This window comes from Gossypium hirsutum, chromosome A13 (assembly GCF_007990345.1).
Source record: "Gossypium hirsutum isolate 1008001.06 chromosome A13, Gossypium_hirsutum_v2.1, whole genome shotgun sequence".
In the NCBI taxonomy this organism is placed as follows: Eukaryota; Viridiplantae; Streptophyta; class Magnoliopsida; order Malvales; family Malvaceae; genus Gossypium; species Gossypium hirsutum.
This window is the reverse complement of record NC_053436.1, coordinates 4,456,797-4,473,296: the sequence shown is the minus strand read 5'-3', so window position 1 is coordinate 4,473,296 and position 16,500 is coordinate 4,456,797. Positions and strand designations below refer to the sequence as shown.

General features: G+C 32.9%; 1 protein-coding gene across 3 annotated transcripts; it reads right to left on the bottom strand.

Annotated features, from left to right (window-relative positions):
- Window positions 1–4,229: 4,229 nt before the first annotated feature.
- Window positions 4,230–12,029, bottom strand: LOC121212197 (calmodulin-binding transcription activator 5). 3 transcript variants are annotated; one of them, XM_041084547.1, is made up of 8 exons: window positions 11,324–12,028; window positions 10,874–10,936; window positions 5,446–5,508; window positions 5,214–5,329; window positions 5,038–5,126; window positions 4,875–4,920; window positions 4,642–4,747; window positions 4,230–4,544 (listed from the first exon to the last, which is right to left on the bottom strand). In XM_041084547.1, the coding sequence occupies exons 3-8, from the start codon at window positions 5,453–5,455 to the stop codon at window positions 4,414–4,416; spliced, it is 498 nt and encodes a 165-aa protein (XP_040940481.1). In that variant the 5' UTR covers window positions 5,456–5,508; window positions 10,874–10,936; window positions 11,324–12,028; the 3' UTR covers window positions 4,230–4,413. The 3 variants fall into 3 exon arrangements, with proteins under 3 accessions (XP_040940481.1, XP_040940482.1, XP_040940483.1); XM_041084549.1 differs by having other exon boundaries at window positions 4,471–4,551; window positions 11,324–12,024; XM_041084548.1 differs by lacking the exons at window positions 5,446–5,508; window positions 10,874–10,936 and having other exon boundaries at window positions 11,324–12,029.
- Window positions 12,030–16,500: the final 4,471 nt, after the last annotated feature.

Sequence of the window (16,500 nt, the reverse complement as noted above, 5' to 3'; positions counted from 1 at the left end):
ACGTATTCATTCTAGACGAGTCGTAAAAGTACAATTGTGATTAAGCGTTTATTACTTTAGATATCACAATCAAATTCTTATTTTGGAAAAAATTTAAAACTCTGGTTTTTCCCTTAAACTTATTTTCTGCTGCATTTTTCAAACCTGTTTTTCCAATAATCCAAATTATGGTTTGAAGAAAAGTAAAAGCGATCGTTAAGTATTCTAAAAAAATTATTAGATTGGCATCATTCTTCTAATTGTATATATTGATGACATCATCATTACACAGAATAATAGTGTAAGAATTTTGGCTCTGAAACATAGTAAATTTCACACAAAAGTCTTAGGGGGCTGAAATATCTTTTCGGAGTGGAGGTGACAAGGAGTAAGAAAGGGATTTTCTTATCTCAAAGAAAGTATGTGCTTAACTTGTCAACAACGAAAAGGAATATAGGAGTCAAACCATGCAACACCCCTATGGTTCCTAATTTGCATCTCACAAAATATGATGGTGGTCTATTTGAGGGTCCTGAGAGGTATAAAAGATCGGTAGGAAAGTTGAACTATCTCATAGTAACTCATCCAAATATCATGTATACAGTCAATGTTGTTAGCCAATTTATGTCAGCTCTGGTCATTCATCATTAGACAACTCTAGAACAGATCTTGTGTTACTTAAAAAGAGCTCCTAAAAAAGGTATACTATACAAGAATCATGAACATACCCATATGGAGTGTTTTACGAATGTTGATTAGGTCAAATTCAATATAGATAGAAGATCTACTTATAACACTCTATTATCTGTCCTGGTCGTCGAGTCCGAGTTACAAGATGTCACATTCATTATTGGAGCAACTTCTGTCAAATACACAGAAAATTAATTATTTCAAATTGCATCATTCAGGGAAATAGAAACATTACAAATATTACATATCATAAACAACCATTTTATGGGTCTTATACAAGTATATGAGTGCCCTTAAATTAACCCGAGATTGAAGAATGATTATTTTGTCACATTTTCAGAACTTCGAGTTGATGTCACAATGTGAGGGGGTTCCTCGTCGCGATGTAACATGCTGACTTGGCCAAATGGTCTTTTTATCGCAGCGATGAATTTCCTTGTCGCATTGTAGCCTAGAGTTCAAGCTTGTCCCGATGACATACCTTCGACATCGCAACGTGACCTTGTCGTTGTGACAACGTTTGAATGACGTTGCGACGTCACAAACATTTCTGCAATTTCAATATACAAACCTGTAAATTTTTCAACAAACTAACCAATACCAAACTCAACCATATATTAGCATTGCATATATACATTTATAACATATTCAACTATAATATGAAACACCATCCAACATATAACATTTCAACCTTATCAACATTCTCCTTTCAATCATTAACAATAAGCAATACTTCACAACATGAGAAATGCCTACCTATATCCATATATCACTTTTCACTATTCCATAAATACATACTTTGTGCCCTAATGAGATTTATAACATGTTTAAGTTGCATTTATATCAACCATTTTCTATCTATCAAGCAAAACTCATTCAATCACTTATAAAAACATATGTTAAACAACATGCATCATTTGCAAAGGTATCCTTTCATTAATCACATGCCATAAAATAGTTTACATACAAATATTAACCTTCTTATGACTAAATCCACATGCCAAACCAAACTTCCAATTCCTCTTTACTAAACATAGCAAAATACTCAAAATGACTCTCCTAGGTACATGCCATTTAACCAACGAAAACAAATCACCAACTTCGTTGAGTCTGGAATTCTATTTGGATGCTGAAGTCGGTGCTTAGGATTTTGTATTTAACTTAACTTGCACATGGAAAATAAAATCGTACATTGAATAATAAACTCTGTAGCATTTCTATAATTCAAGAGGTAATAATTTAATATAAAAACATAACAATAAGTATATGGACTCAATTAGTAATTTATATAAGTTCATATATATATATATTTATTTATATAGGTAAGTATGCATGTCCTATTAGGTAAAACAATTTGTTTATCATTTCAACATTATTATTTTGTGCCATATTTGTATACTTGCACGTATCCAAATTTATAAGTCATAATATATACATATTTTTATCCCATGCTTGGCATATTTTTGGATAATTTATCATAAAATTTAGTGAATTTGATGCTCCTAATCCTTTAATTTCATTTTTTATACTCAGGTGAGCATAGGAAGGTGAAAAGAGTAAGAAACGTGCCAAAAACATACAAAATAGGCTTATCTCAGTATTTCATACGACCTATGCATTTTCACATGGGTAAACCACACGCCCATGTGATACACACGGGTAGGCTACACGCCCGTGTATCATGGCCGTGTCGACTAAAAACCAACTCAGAATTACACACGGCCTGAACACTATCACACAGGCGTGCCACACTGTCGTGTCCTTGTCGAGCCCAAGTCTAATTCTACTCTGAAAAGGCTAATTTTGAGGGTTTTGAAGCATTCCAAAGTCTATATAAACACCCTAGAAGAGGATTAAAGGGGACACTCAGAGTAGAAGGCAGAAAATACTCAAGGACAGCCATCGGAATCAACTTGGAAGCATGATCTACTTCAAGACTGAAGATCTCCATTCAATTTCCTTAGAAGTCCTTTGGTTTCTTTATGTTTTGTTGTTTTCCCAATTTTGAGATGTTTTCCACTATTATGAACTAAACTCCCTAAATACCTAAGGGAGATGAAACCTAAGACAAATCTTATTACTATTTGAATTATATGATAAATATTTGTTCTTATTCTTAATTGTGAGTTTTAACCTTTGCTTTAATATTTCAGGATATTAATTCAGGTTTTTGATGTGCTTATTCAGTGGAGCAAAAGTCCCTGTGTAAGAGTAGATCATTCATAACGAAGTAGAGTTGCATGCAATCCTAGAGATAGGATGACATAAATCTGCCGGATTAGAGTCAAATCTAATAAGGGAATCCATAGATCGAGTTAATGCGACAATAGGGGTTTAATTAAATAGAGATTTTGATTAATCAACCTAGAGTCAGTTGTTCTTAGTCTCGAGAGAGATATTAACATAAATCATGGATTTCTATAGATTAAGTCTAGTGAATAAACTGTCTAATTCAGAAGTGATAAGTGAAATCTAAGTGGATTCTTCCTTGAGTATTGTCTTCTCCATCGGTTTTCCAAAGAATATTTTCCAACTTTTATCTCTGTCGCGTTCTTAGTTAGTTAGATAATTAAGTTTAGTTTAGAAAACACCCCTTCAATTCTTAGGCTAGATAATAAAAATATGGTAATTACTAGTACTTTTAGTCCTCGTGGATACGATATTTCCAGTCTCACCTCAACTATACTACTGTTCGATAGGTGCGATTGCCTTAGTCGAATTTTTAGTTAGTTTAGCGACCATCACAAATATATATATCACAATTCATATCAAATCTACCTTATAGCCAAATCTACCTTATAGCCAAATCACATTTATATACTCCTAATAATCTTATTTGAATTTTCAAGACGAATACTCAGATTAATCAATCAACACTTCAAATTGGCACTGTAGTGTATTACTAGATAAACCGAAGCAATCATGTTGGGATGTAAATGCATCATCAGATATACTGAAATATAGATCTGTACAGTTAATAGAGAAACCAATTTCCAATTTCATCACACACTTTAGGGTCCGTTTGATTGCCAGTAAAATATTTTCCGTAAAATGATTTCTAGAAAATGTTTTACTTTTCTGTAAAATGATTTACTGGAAAATATTTTCTGGTGTTTGATTGAATCTGTGTAAAATATTTTCTGCTATTTGACAGATTTCCTGAAAATATTTTCCGAAAAAGTTGTTTTTACATATATTAATATATATTAATAAATTTTTATATTTAAAATTGTTTTTACATATATTGCAATGATTTATTTATAATAATACTCAATTATTAAGCTACAATATTAATCGTTAAATTAAAAAAATGAACACACAAAAATAAGGATGAAAATGAAGACACCCGAGCAGATGTAAGAAAGTACACATATTTATAGCAAAGGGTAGCCTAAATCATAAATGCCAAGGAGGTCTAAAAATTAGTTTAAAGTCCATCTTTTCAGTTTCTGCCTTCTACACAACATGCATAAAGTCTTTCAGTATTACAGGCATGCAAAAAAGCTATTAGCCAACATACAACCCTAACAGGTTGCCTGATAAGAAAAGAAAAGAAAAACTAACAAAAGCAAATTTAAAATATATAGAACTTAAGAGCTATGAAATGGTTCTGCTTACATAATTTGAGAAGTCATTTACTATCATTTGGTTCTGTTGGTCAAAGCAAGAAACATTGTCTGCTATCACAACCAAAATATGTCAACAATTCAGCAACTAAATAAGTGTTACTGCTTATACTGGAAACTAATACAATACCTCCTCTAGATGCAATCGAATCATTAGCACCATTTGCCACCAGAACTCATCCCATTCAAGTGTATTAATCTCAAGAAGCTTCATTTCATGATTTCTAACATTAACACTCTCACCTGGTTCTGTTAACTTTCCACAATAGCATTTAATGAGAACATGATGTATTTGTTCACATGATTAATCTCTGGAAAATTTCAACATCACCTAGACTCTTCTCACCTTCAGAATATGTATTAGCAATTCCAGAATCAAACTCTTCTGTAACAAGCAAAGGAGTAGACTGATCTGTTAACAAACTCGAATTTGAATGTGTGGCTAGTGAAACCTGCAATTGTTTGTAGCACAAATCCACAAACATCATTCACAAACTGGTTCTGAGTAGGAAGAAACATAAAAGACTGCTTTATTCAGGAATGGTATCTCAAAGTTTTTTGTTTGTAGTACACACCAACCTCCTTTGTTTCACGATAATGAACAAGAACTATTTGCTCCAAAGACCTGAAACAAGAAGTTAATCATGATCAGAGATTAACACAATGCAACTTGGGTTAAAAGAGAACAAGTAGGGACAAGATAGGTGAGGTTAACTTTAAATGTAAAATACATCATACATACTTATCTAGCAGCCAATAACACCTGCGAACAAAGGTTGAGTTATCTTCACCATGTGCATAATATACATGAATCCTATCTTTATCACCAACCTGGTTCATGAAATAAAATACAATTGTAATCACATTTTGGCCAAATCAAAATAATATAATATAAGTTATACGAAAAGCAAAACCTACTTTTAAGTGTTCATGAGCTTCTTTAATAGTCTTCCCATCCTTTTTCTTTTTCCAATTATAACCATCTTTTCGAAAGTTCCTCGGCATCTTTCGATCAAACAATACAATAGTACCACCTATAATGATAAGGGAGTTATATTCATTAGTAAGTAGTAAACTTCTTCTGTGTTCACTCATGTGGGGGCGTATAGATGAGGGGAACAAACAGAATTTAATTTTTATCTATAGTTACTTTTCGGCATGTTCACTGGCTTCGCTTAAATGGAGAAATATCTATGGTTGCACAGTATAGCATGTTGTTCCAATAGGGTCGGAAGCGTGTAAATTATTGTACTAAAAAATCACACAAAGTTCAATTCCCAGGGAAGAGAGGTGGATCACATGGATCTCTTAAGTACCAAGTCTTTCCTTAGACAGAATATCCCTTCTATAGTAATTTAATAGCACAATTAAATACTACTATTATACCCTCAAATATTGAAAGAAAAATAGGACAAGAAAGAACACAAGAGATTTAACGAGGTTCGGTAAATTATACCTACGTCCTCGGGCACTAACACCAGATGATAACTTTACTATCTCCAAAGTATTACAAACAAATAGAATTCCTTAAGAATTCTCAAATGGGAGAAGAGAGAAAACTAAGAGAGAAAGATTGGTTGGGATGGTTGAAATGAGAAATGGTTAGGCCTATTTATAGTTGAGGTTCAGGGACTAACTTGCAAATGGCCTAAAAAATTAGGGACCAAAATTGCAATTATCCCATTCAACTTTAAACAACTTGCCTATCACTTTTTTCTTTCGGTGCCACTTGCACCTCCCATTTTTGACTTTTCAACCCCTTTTTAATTTGACTTATCAACAATCTCCACCTTGAAGATTTGATTAGGATAATCACATCTTCACACACTTCCTTCAACTCCCCAAATTTGATAAAGCTATCTTTTGTAGTGCCTCCAAATGCGCTCTCGAGCGCCATACACCTAAAGGTGCTCAAATTCTCAGGATGTTAATCAAGTTCAAACAATGATTAAACTTGATTGTTGTTACCACCTTGGTCATCATATCTGCGGGATTATCTGCTGTCGGAATCTTCTGAAGTAGAATTTTTCCTTTTTCAAAGACTTCCCGCACAAAGTGATATCTTACGTCGATATGCTTGGTTCTTGAATAATAGACTTGATTTTTCGCTAAATGAATAGCGCTCTGACTGTCACAATATAAACTTATGTGACTTTGAACAACTCCTAAGTCTTTCAACAGTCCATTAAGCCAAATAGCCTCCTTAACAGCTTCTGTAACTGCCATATATTCTGCCTCTGTAGTAGACATAGCTATTGTAGACTGTAAGGTAGACTTCCAACTCACTGGGGCTTTCGCAAGAGTAAACAGATACCCCGTAGTTGAACGACGTTTATCTAAATCACCAGCAAAGTCGGAATCAACATATCCAACTACAAACTGACCAAGTGCTTTATCCTGTTCAAAAATTAAACCAACATCTACGGTTTTTCGAAGATACCGTAGAATCCATTTCACAGCTTGCCAATATCCTTTTCCAGGATCATGCATATACCTGCTCACAACTCCAACAGCTTGTGAAATGTCAGGCCTCGTACACACCATCGCATACATCAAACTCCCAACTGCATTAGCATATGGGACTTTCGCCATATATTCTCTTTCTTCTTCAGTTTTCGGAGATAATTGAGCACTAAGTTTCAAATGAGAAGCAAGTGGGGTACTTACATGTTTTGTGTTTTCATTTACACCAAAACATTGTAATACCTTTTTCAGATATTGCTTCTGATTCAAACAAAGCTTGCCTCTCTGTCTATCTCTACTTATCTCCATGCCGAGAATCTTCTTGGCCTCACCTAGATCTTTCATCTCGAACTCTTGATTCAACTGAGCCTTCAGCTTATCTATCTCATTTTGGCTCTTCGAAGCGATTAACATATCATCAACATACAAGAGTAGATAAATGAAAGATCCGTCATGCAGCTTCTGCAAATACACACAATTGTCATATTTGCTTCTTGTGTACTTCTGCCTTCTCATAAAGCTATCAAATCGCTTGTACCACTGCCTCGGGGATTGCTTCAATCCATATAGCGATTTGTTAAGCTTACAAACCCAATTTCTACCACCAGCATCTGTGTATCCTTCTGGCTGAGTCATATAGATCTCCTCTTCTAACTCACCATGCAAGAAAGCCGTCTTAACATCAAGTTGAGCTAGCTCCAAATTCAACTGTGCTACCAAGGCCAACAAAATTCTAATGGAGGAATGCTTCACAACAGGGGAAAATACATCATTGTAGTCAATTCCCTCCTTCTGAGCGTAGCCTTTAGCTACCAATCTTGCCTTGTAGCGAATATCCTTCTTGCTAGGAGATCCATCTTTCTTTGCGAATACCCACTTGCATCCGATTGCCCTTTTACCTTTCGGTAATTGCGCCAACTCCCAAGTATTGTTCTTCAGGAGAGACTGCATTTCTTCATCCATGGCGCTTTTCCATTTATCACTTTCTAAGCTTTGCATTGCTTCTTGATAAGTGATAGGAATATCATCAACAACGGGAAGGGCGTAGGCCACCATATCAGTAAATCGAGCAGGTTTACGAATTTCTCTCCGTGGCCTTGCAACTGCAACTGGTTCTGGTGTACTTAGTGGTTCTTGGGTCAGAACCTCTTCAACCTCTAATTCCTCCATTGTGGCTGGAGAATTAGACTTATTAATTGGGCAAATCCCCATCTGCTCAAACTCCACCTGTTTTGGAGTACACTCCACCTGCTGTGGAGTATTGCTCGTCTGAATATCTTTATCTGCTACCTTTTTCAATGTGGCAGATTCATCAAAGGTAACATCTCTGCTACAGATCATTTTCTTTGTGCTTAAGCACCAAAGACGAAATCCCTTCACTCCAGAAGTGATTCCCATAAAGAGAGCTTTCTTTGCCCTCGGATCTAACTTTGACTCCTTCACATGGTAATATGCAGTGGATCCAAACACATGTAAGGAATCATAATCTGTAGCCGGTTTTCCAGACCATACCTCCATAGGAGTTTTTCTTTCTAATGCAGATGATGGCAAATGATTAACAAGATGGCCAGCGTATGTCACAGCCTCAGCCCAAAATTGCTTGCCCAACCCAGCATTGGACAACATACATCGAACTTTCTCCAGCAATGTTCGATTCATACGCTCTGCCACTCCATTCTGTTGTGGTGTATCCCTAACTGTGAAGTGTCGAACAATACCATACTCTTGGCACACATCGAAGAACGGATCACTTTTATATTCCCCTCCATTGTCCGTCCTAAGCCGCTTGATTTTATTGCCAGCCTGGTTTTCGATCATAGTTTTCCATTTAAGAAAAACTCCAAGCACTTCATCTTTAGTTTTCATGGTATACACCCAAACTCTTCTGGAAAAGTCATCAACAAAAGTAACAAAGTAGTGTTTTCCTCCCAACGAAGGTGTTTTGGAAGGCCCCCACACATCTGAGTGAATATATTCCAAAATACCTTTTGTATTATGGATAGCAGTGCCGAATTTCACTCTCTTTTGCTTTCCCAGAACACAATGCTCACAAAATTTTAATTTGCAAGCCTTTGCACCTTTCAACAATCCTTGCTTTGCCAGAATTTGCAAGGATTTTTCGCTGGCATGTCCCAACTTCATATGCCACAACTGCATTGAGTCCAAGTCTTTGTTACCGGAAGCTGCAGCGACTGCTCCAATAACTGTACTACCTTGGTAGTAATACAAGTTATTTTTCTTGATGCCCTTCAATATCACAAGTGCGCCAGATGTCACTTTCAAAATCCCATCTCTCATAGTAACAACTGAACCATTGGATTCCAAGGCTCCCAATGAGATGAGATTTTTCTTCAAACTGGGCACGTACCGAACATCAGTCAGAACTCTGGTTGATCCATCTTGATTCTTTAATTGGATTGAACCTATCCCAACAGTTTTACAGGCATTGTCATTGCCCATATAAACAACTCCTCCATTTAGTTCTACTAAATCAGAGAACCACTCCCGGTTAGGGGACATATGATAGGTACAACCCGAATCCAATATCCACTCATCTGAATGGAACGACGATGATGATGCAACCAGTGATAGTTCAGAGTCACTAGTATCATGCTTAGCAACACAAGCATCTACAGCAGCTTTTCCCTTATTCTTCAGCTTTGGACAATTTTTCTTCCAGTGGCCTTTCTCATGACAAAAAGCACATTCATCTTTCCCGAGTCTGGACTTTGACTTTGATCTCCCCTTTTGAGTTTTCTTCCGAGTGTATGAACGACCTCGGACTACTAAAGCTTCTGTATCTCTGATTGAGTTTTTCTGTTTGTCCTTCTTTCTCTGTTCATAACTGTATAAGGCCGCACAGACTTCGCTCAGAGATATATCACTCCTGACATGAAGTAGAGTAGTTTCTAGGAACTCAAACTCCTCAGGAAGTGACCCCAACAGCATCAAAGCCAAATCTTCATCTTTGAATGTCTCATCCATATTCAGCAAATCAGTGACTAACTGATTAAATTTGGTGATGTGATCATTCATTGTGGTACTTGGGACGTATGTGAAGCGAAACAGTCTTTTCTTCAAGTGGAGCTTATTTTGACTGTTTTTCTTCAAAAATTTTTCTTCAAGTGCCACCCACAACTTATTTGCAGAAGTCTCCTTTGAAAAAGCATACCTCTGCTCTCGAGAAAGGCATGATCGAATTGTGCCACATGCCAACCGATTGATCGCCTTCCAATCTTTCTCCTGTATATCATCTGGTTTCTCTTCATCAATGGCAATGTCTAGACCCTGCTGAAAAAGGGCATCTAGAACCTCACTTTGCCACATACCAAAATGGCCCGTGCCATCAAAGATCTCCACGGCCAATCTTGCATTTGCAATTGTCGGTCTTGTCCACATGGACGATGTTGAAGCTCCTACACCGACCGTTTTCTCCATAATCTTTCAATATACCTAAGGAAATCTTTTCTGATGTGGAAGATCAGTTTAAACTGCAACCACAGAGCATACTACGATTAACCTTCGGCTCTGATACCACTTGTTGTTCCAATAGGGTCAGAAGCGTGTAAATTATTGTACTAAAAAATCACACAAAGTTCAATTCCCAGGGAAGAGAGGTGGATCACATGGATCTCTTAAGTACCAAGTCTATCTTTAGACAGAATATCCCTTCTATAGTAATTTAATAGCACAATTAAATACTACTATTATACCCTCAAATATTGAAAGAAAAATAGGACAAGAAAGAACACAAGAGATTTAACGAGGTTCGGTAAATTATACCTACGTCCTCGGGCACTAACACCAGATGATAACTTTACTATCTCCAAAGTATTACAAACAAATAGAATTCCTTAAGAATTCTCAAATGGGAGAAGAGAGAAAACTAAGAGAGAAAGATTGGTTGGGATGGTTGAAATGAGAAATGGTTAGGCCTATTTATAGTTGAGGTTCAGGGACTAACTTGCAAATGGCCTAAAAAATTAGGGACCAAAATTGCAATTATCCCATTCAACTTTAAACAACTTGCCTATCACTTTTTTCTTTCGGTGCCACTTGCACCTCCCATTTTTGACTTTTCAACCCCTTTTTAATTTGACTTATCAACATAGCATGAATCTCATTTGGGCGTAACCATCTTGACTTGGCTTCTTCCAACATGTTTTTAACATCCAAATCTATCCATATCCAACAGAAACAAATTTAAAAAATAAAATGAAAAAAATTAGCAAAACAGAGAGATTTGCATAATTGCACTCCAAAGCACGATATGAACAAAATTTAACAGTCCCTGAAGCTCAACTAACACTTCACAAGCAAATGTTTATGTGAATTTGATATTTGCTTGAAACAAAATCAACCACTTCTCTAGCTTTCAAAGAGCAAAAACTCCCACAAAAAGAGTAAGAAATTACTCACGAAAAAGCTAACAAGTAAATACTATGGACCATTTACAGCGATCAAACAATTTTCAGCACATTAAATTCTAACACACGTTATAAGATCAATTCATAGAATCAGAAAAAAATATTAAAACTAATAAAAACAAATTCTGTATAATATACCTTGCAATGTATGAAATCCATGAATCTCAGCTCCGAGAGACTCGCACAACCACCATCCTCCATCGACAAAATCAAACGCCTGAAAACGATTTTTTTAACTCAAGTAACTAAACAATTAAAATAAAAACCGAAATTAATTTTAAAAAAAAGTTAAACGTGTAATTAACAGAAGAAAAAAGAACGAAAACTCAGTAATAAATAAATAAATAAATAAAACCCAGCTTAGTCTAACATATAACCTTCTTCAAAACGAAACTTCTTTTGGAACTTTAAAAATGAAGTTCAAAAGAGAAAACAAGAAAATTTTTTTTAATATTATGTATTAAACCAAAATGGACTTAACCTCATATTAAAAATTCATTAGAAGTCAATTATTTGTAATTTAATGATTAAATTAAAAAATTTCAATTCCCACTCCTTCCCTTCCAGACTTCCATTCAACCATAGGAAAATTGAGAAAAAGAAAAGAATGGATAGAAGAAAACTCAAAAATGGGGAGGTAAATCAACTGGAACCACTCTTAGCAGAGGGCCGAATCTTTTGCGATATGCCGACCTTAGCAGATAGAGATAACAGAAGAAGGTTGAAGAAGGTTGAAGAAGAGAAAGGAGAAAGGGAAAATGTCTTACGGTAGAGAAATGGGTAAGACAATTTCTAAAAAAAAGCTTCGGATTTTACCCGTGTTTGTAAAATGTTTTCATATGGGAATTCATTTTCCAACAAACAAACACCGGAAAATGTGGAAAACCAATTCCGGAAAATATTTTCCCCTATCAAACAGACCCTTAATTCACATTCCATCATTCTCAATTCAACATCAATTCATCAATTCATCATATAATATAACATAATTCAACTCAATTTCATACAAAATTCCTATATTAGTTAAGTCATACAATTTTCTATTCTATTCAATTTAGTCCATGTCCCAATATTCAATTTCAAACTTAGCATTTCAACTCAATAACCATTAATAACTCACCTCAATTTTATATAATGCAAAATGGCATAAATATAAGTAACTAAATTGGTCTTAGGTCATAGAGATACAAACTAAAAGCTCATTTCACTCGCGATGCTCTCGCCCAATAATATTTCAGCAATAGTCCAATATCACATTCTATCTTAACCACATTCAATTACAAAGTCATACATATTTTGTAAATTGTTCAATTTGGTCCTCCATCTTAAAAATCAAACATTTACATACCAATTCAATTAAACTAATCCATCTCAAATTTTAATTCATCAGATTCAATTTATCATTTCTTTACGGTTTAGTCCATACCTCACCTTTTGTACCAAATTGCAAACTATTCAAATCACTATCAAACATACACAAATTCATAATTCAAATATATAATAAATTAAATACAATCATATCATATGAACTTACCTGGTCCGAGCAGCAAACAAGTTGAATTGCAAGGACTAATCAATAATTCTACCTTTTTCCCGAATATCCTCGGTTTGGTTCTATTCCTGATCTAAACGATAATTCAATTAAATTTATTAATTCCAAACAGTTTATAATATCATATTATAAACATGGATCAATTAGATTTCACTTTCACTTTTTGAATGCCCCTAAAATTTTATATGTTATTCAATTTAGTCCCTAAAATATCTATAATTACATAAATTTCACACTAATTTTGAAACTTTACACTTCAGTCCTTATGTTCAAAATTAACATTTTTTTACTTTTACAAACTAGTCCTTTTTTCAATTCTAACCTTAAAATCTAACAATTTAATACTAATTTATTCTAGAATTCATCAACGAAACTTTTAGAAACTTTAAAAGTTTTCCAAATTAATACATGAACTAGCTAAATCAAACTCGCACAATCTCAAAAACATAAAATTACAGAAAAAGAGAGACCTAAATACACATACCAATTAAGGACGGATTGAAAAACTTGAAAAAGGTGGTTTTCTTCCTTTAACATTGGGCCATGGAGAAGAAAATGAAAAAAAGATGATAAGTTTACTTTATTTTTGTCTTATATACATTGTTTAATAATTAACGAATCTTATTTAACTTAATTAACTATAATTAATTAACATTAATCATAATTAACAAGGTTCGTGGATCCCAATTATCATCCACCACCATTTAACTATATAATAATGGTCTAATTGTTCATTAGGTCCTTTGTCTATTTAAAATATATAGCGATTAAACTTTTACAACTTAGTCTTTGTACCAAAATTAACTATCAATTCAGCAAAATCACTACACCAAAATTTAATATATTTATATATTAACCTCAAAAATATTAATATTTAATATTTACGAACTCAATTTACAAAAACGAGATCCCAGAATTTCATTTCACGTCACCATTGACTTTCGAATTTAGCTTAATTAAATTTAATTATCCTAATGTAATATTTATTTAAATAAAGTGTAACATGACTTCATAATCCACTATCATTGGTTTTATAATGTTTTATTAACCATTTTAACCCTTTGGCTATTTGCAATTTAAGTCTCTAAGCTTTTTGACCAATTAAAAACTTATAGCGATAATTTTTTACAATTTAGTCTTCGTGCCTTAATTAAACAATTAATAAACAAAATTGAAGGACCAAACTTTAATATTCTTTTATACCAACTCCGTAAATATTTAATTTAATACTTACGGAAATGAGGTTTTGAAATCGTATTTTCCAACATCACTAATTTTCGGGTTGCTACACTACTATTGGGTATTGTGTTTTTATTGATGGAAACTTAATATCATAGAGGAGTAAGAAAAAGGATTTAGTGTCTTGATTTAATGCAGAATTGGAATATACTATGGCATAACCCACATGTGAAATCATGTGGATACAACATTTGTTAACTGAAATTGGGTTGGGGCATTCATCACCAACAAAGCTCTTGTGTAATAATCAAGCAACTCTTCATATTGCCTCAAATTCAGTTTATCATAAAAGAACCAAACACATCAAGGTTGATTGTCTCTTTTTTTTGGGAGAAAATATTGGATAAGTCAATCTCCAGGGGTTATGTGAAGACAGGAGAACAACTTGTTGATCTATTTTTACAAAGGCACTTAATGGGAATCAGGCCGAATATCTATGTAACAAGTTCAACATGGTTTTTATATATATACTCCAGCTTGAGAGGGAGTGTTAACAGTCTGTAAATACTAGTAATTAGGGATTAGATTTTATTATTTCCTTATTTGAACTTATACTACTTTGTATATGTATTATTGTAAATAATAGAGAAAGATAAACATTTTTTCTTTCAAATCTCTTTAGTTAACAAGAATCAATAAGATTGTCCATCTATATGAACTTTTAGTAAAACGAGTTTTTAATTCAACAAGAATCAATCTGATTTTCCATCCATATCTTTCAATCATTCAATCAATTAAATTAAAGTAAATGGAGAACCAAAGATGAATACATTTGGGGTAAAAGTATTATGGAAGCTCTTGTACTAGGAGTCGGATAGCATTTTGCTCTCTCTACTCAAAAAATGGGCAAATTAGTCCCTGTACATTAGATTAAAGAGCAAATTGGTCATTTCTGTTAAAAATTTCATCCATTTGTATAGTTAAAAATTGGCATGGTTGACAGAATAACAATACAATAACCTGTGACATGCCATGTGTACCTCATGCTGATATACAGGGACCAATTTTTAGCAGCAGAAATGGATAAAAAATTTTAACAGAAGGATCAATTTACTTTTTGATTTAATGTATAATGACTAATTTATCCATTTTTTAGTAAAATGGTAAAATGTAATCTGATTTTTAATATAAGAACATTCATAATACTTTTAGCGTTTGGTTGTATAAGTTTTAACAAAAATGGGCTAACAGTTTCCTATTGTCTCTCAATGTAGAATGCCTTAAGTAGCCCTGTTTTTGGTCTTTTTTACTAATTAAAAATTCGCTTGCTTCCTTTAGTTGTGTTGTTTGTTTTTTGGTCTATCAACAGAACCCACTCACTTGGCTATGAAAAAAAATGGCCCATTAGAGTGTCCTTAAATGGAGATTGATTCTTTTTAGAATTTTTTTTTTTAAATCTTTTCAAGATTCGTGATTGTACTTGTTAAGTATCGTCTTTAAAATTTAAACTCAAAATTTTTTAAGAGTGAAATATATTTTATCACTACACACTATTTCTTAGTTAATAGAAATCGATTTAACCATTTTCTCGTATGAATCCTTAGTAAAATAATTTCATCAAAATGAAAAAAAAACAATATAAAATAATATTATTAAATTATTAAATTATTAAATAAAATTATGAATATATTTTATTATTTATATTAATATAATATTCTTGGTTGAATTTGGTATCATTTAACTCAGTGGCACCAACTCAAATAAAAATATATTAAAAAAACTAAAATATTTTCATAAAAAAATAAATAATATATATTTATAAGTTACTTTTCATTTAAATAAAATCATATCAATTTCTTTTCCTTTTCTTCTTTAATAAAATTGTATCTAAGTTACTTAACCTTTTCATTACTTTTTACTTTTTGTAATTATCTTATTTATGTATTTTTGTTAAAAACAAATTCTTAATTAAATTACCTATTATAAATAAAAAACTTACCCACTATTTTATTAAATATATTTAATTCTCAAAATATAAGATTTATACAAGAGGAGGACTAAGCCCTAACAGCATGCGGAGATATTTAAACGTTTTTATAAATTTTTTTATAATTATTTAATATATTGATAGTGAATTTATTTAAATTTTATAAGTAATTATCATGTGTCCTTGATTAATATTTTCTTAAAAAAATTAAATAAATAAAATTGATTGAAATTTTTTAAAATTTGATTGTGAAGTTTTTTTTTATCATTATATTAAATAATAATAAAGTGATTGTGAAGTTTAGAAATATATTCCCACTTTGATGTGCATTAATGTTTTGAATAGATTAACATATCTATATGTATATAATGTCAATTTGAAAAATTGATCTTTCTCCCTCCATATGCAACATTTATACTATAAATAAATCATTACCCTTTTTATACACACAATAGATGAATGAATAAAAAGCAAGTCTTTCCTTTTCTTTGCCATATTATTAAAGCCTTTACCAAATTACATTTTATCATTGATTCCTTCTAATAAATTTACCAATAAGATGCAATTTGATTGCTTATTACCTTTTTTTTATGCCAA

Coding starts and splice junctions, on each gene's coding strand:
- LOC121212197 (XM_041084547.1), bottom strand. Junction 5,127..5,213: donor AAGCTCATGAACACTTAAAA/GTAGGTTTTGCT, acceptor TTCATGAACCAG/GTTGGTGATAAAGATAGGAT. Junction 4,545..4,641: donor TGCTAATACATATTCTGAAG/GTGAGAAGAGTC, acceptor GAAAGTTAACAG/AACCAGGTGAGAGTGTTAAT.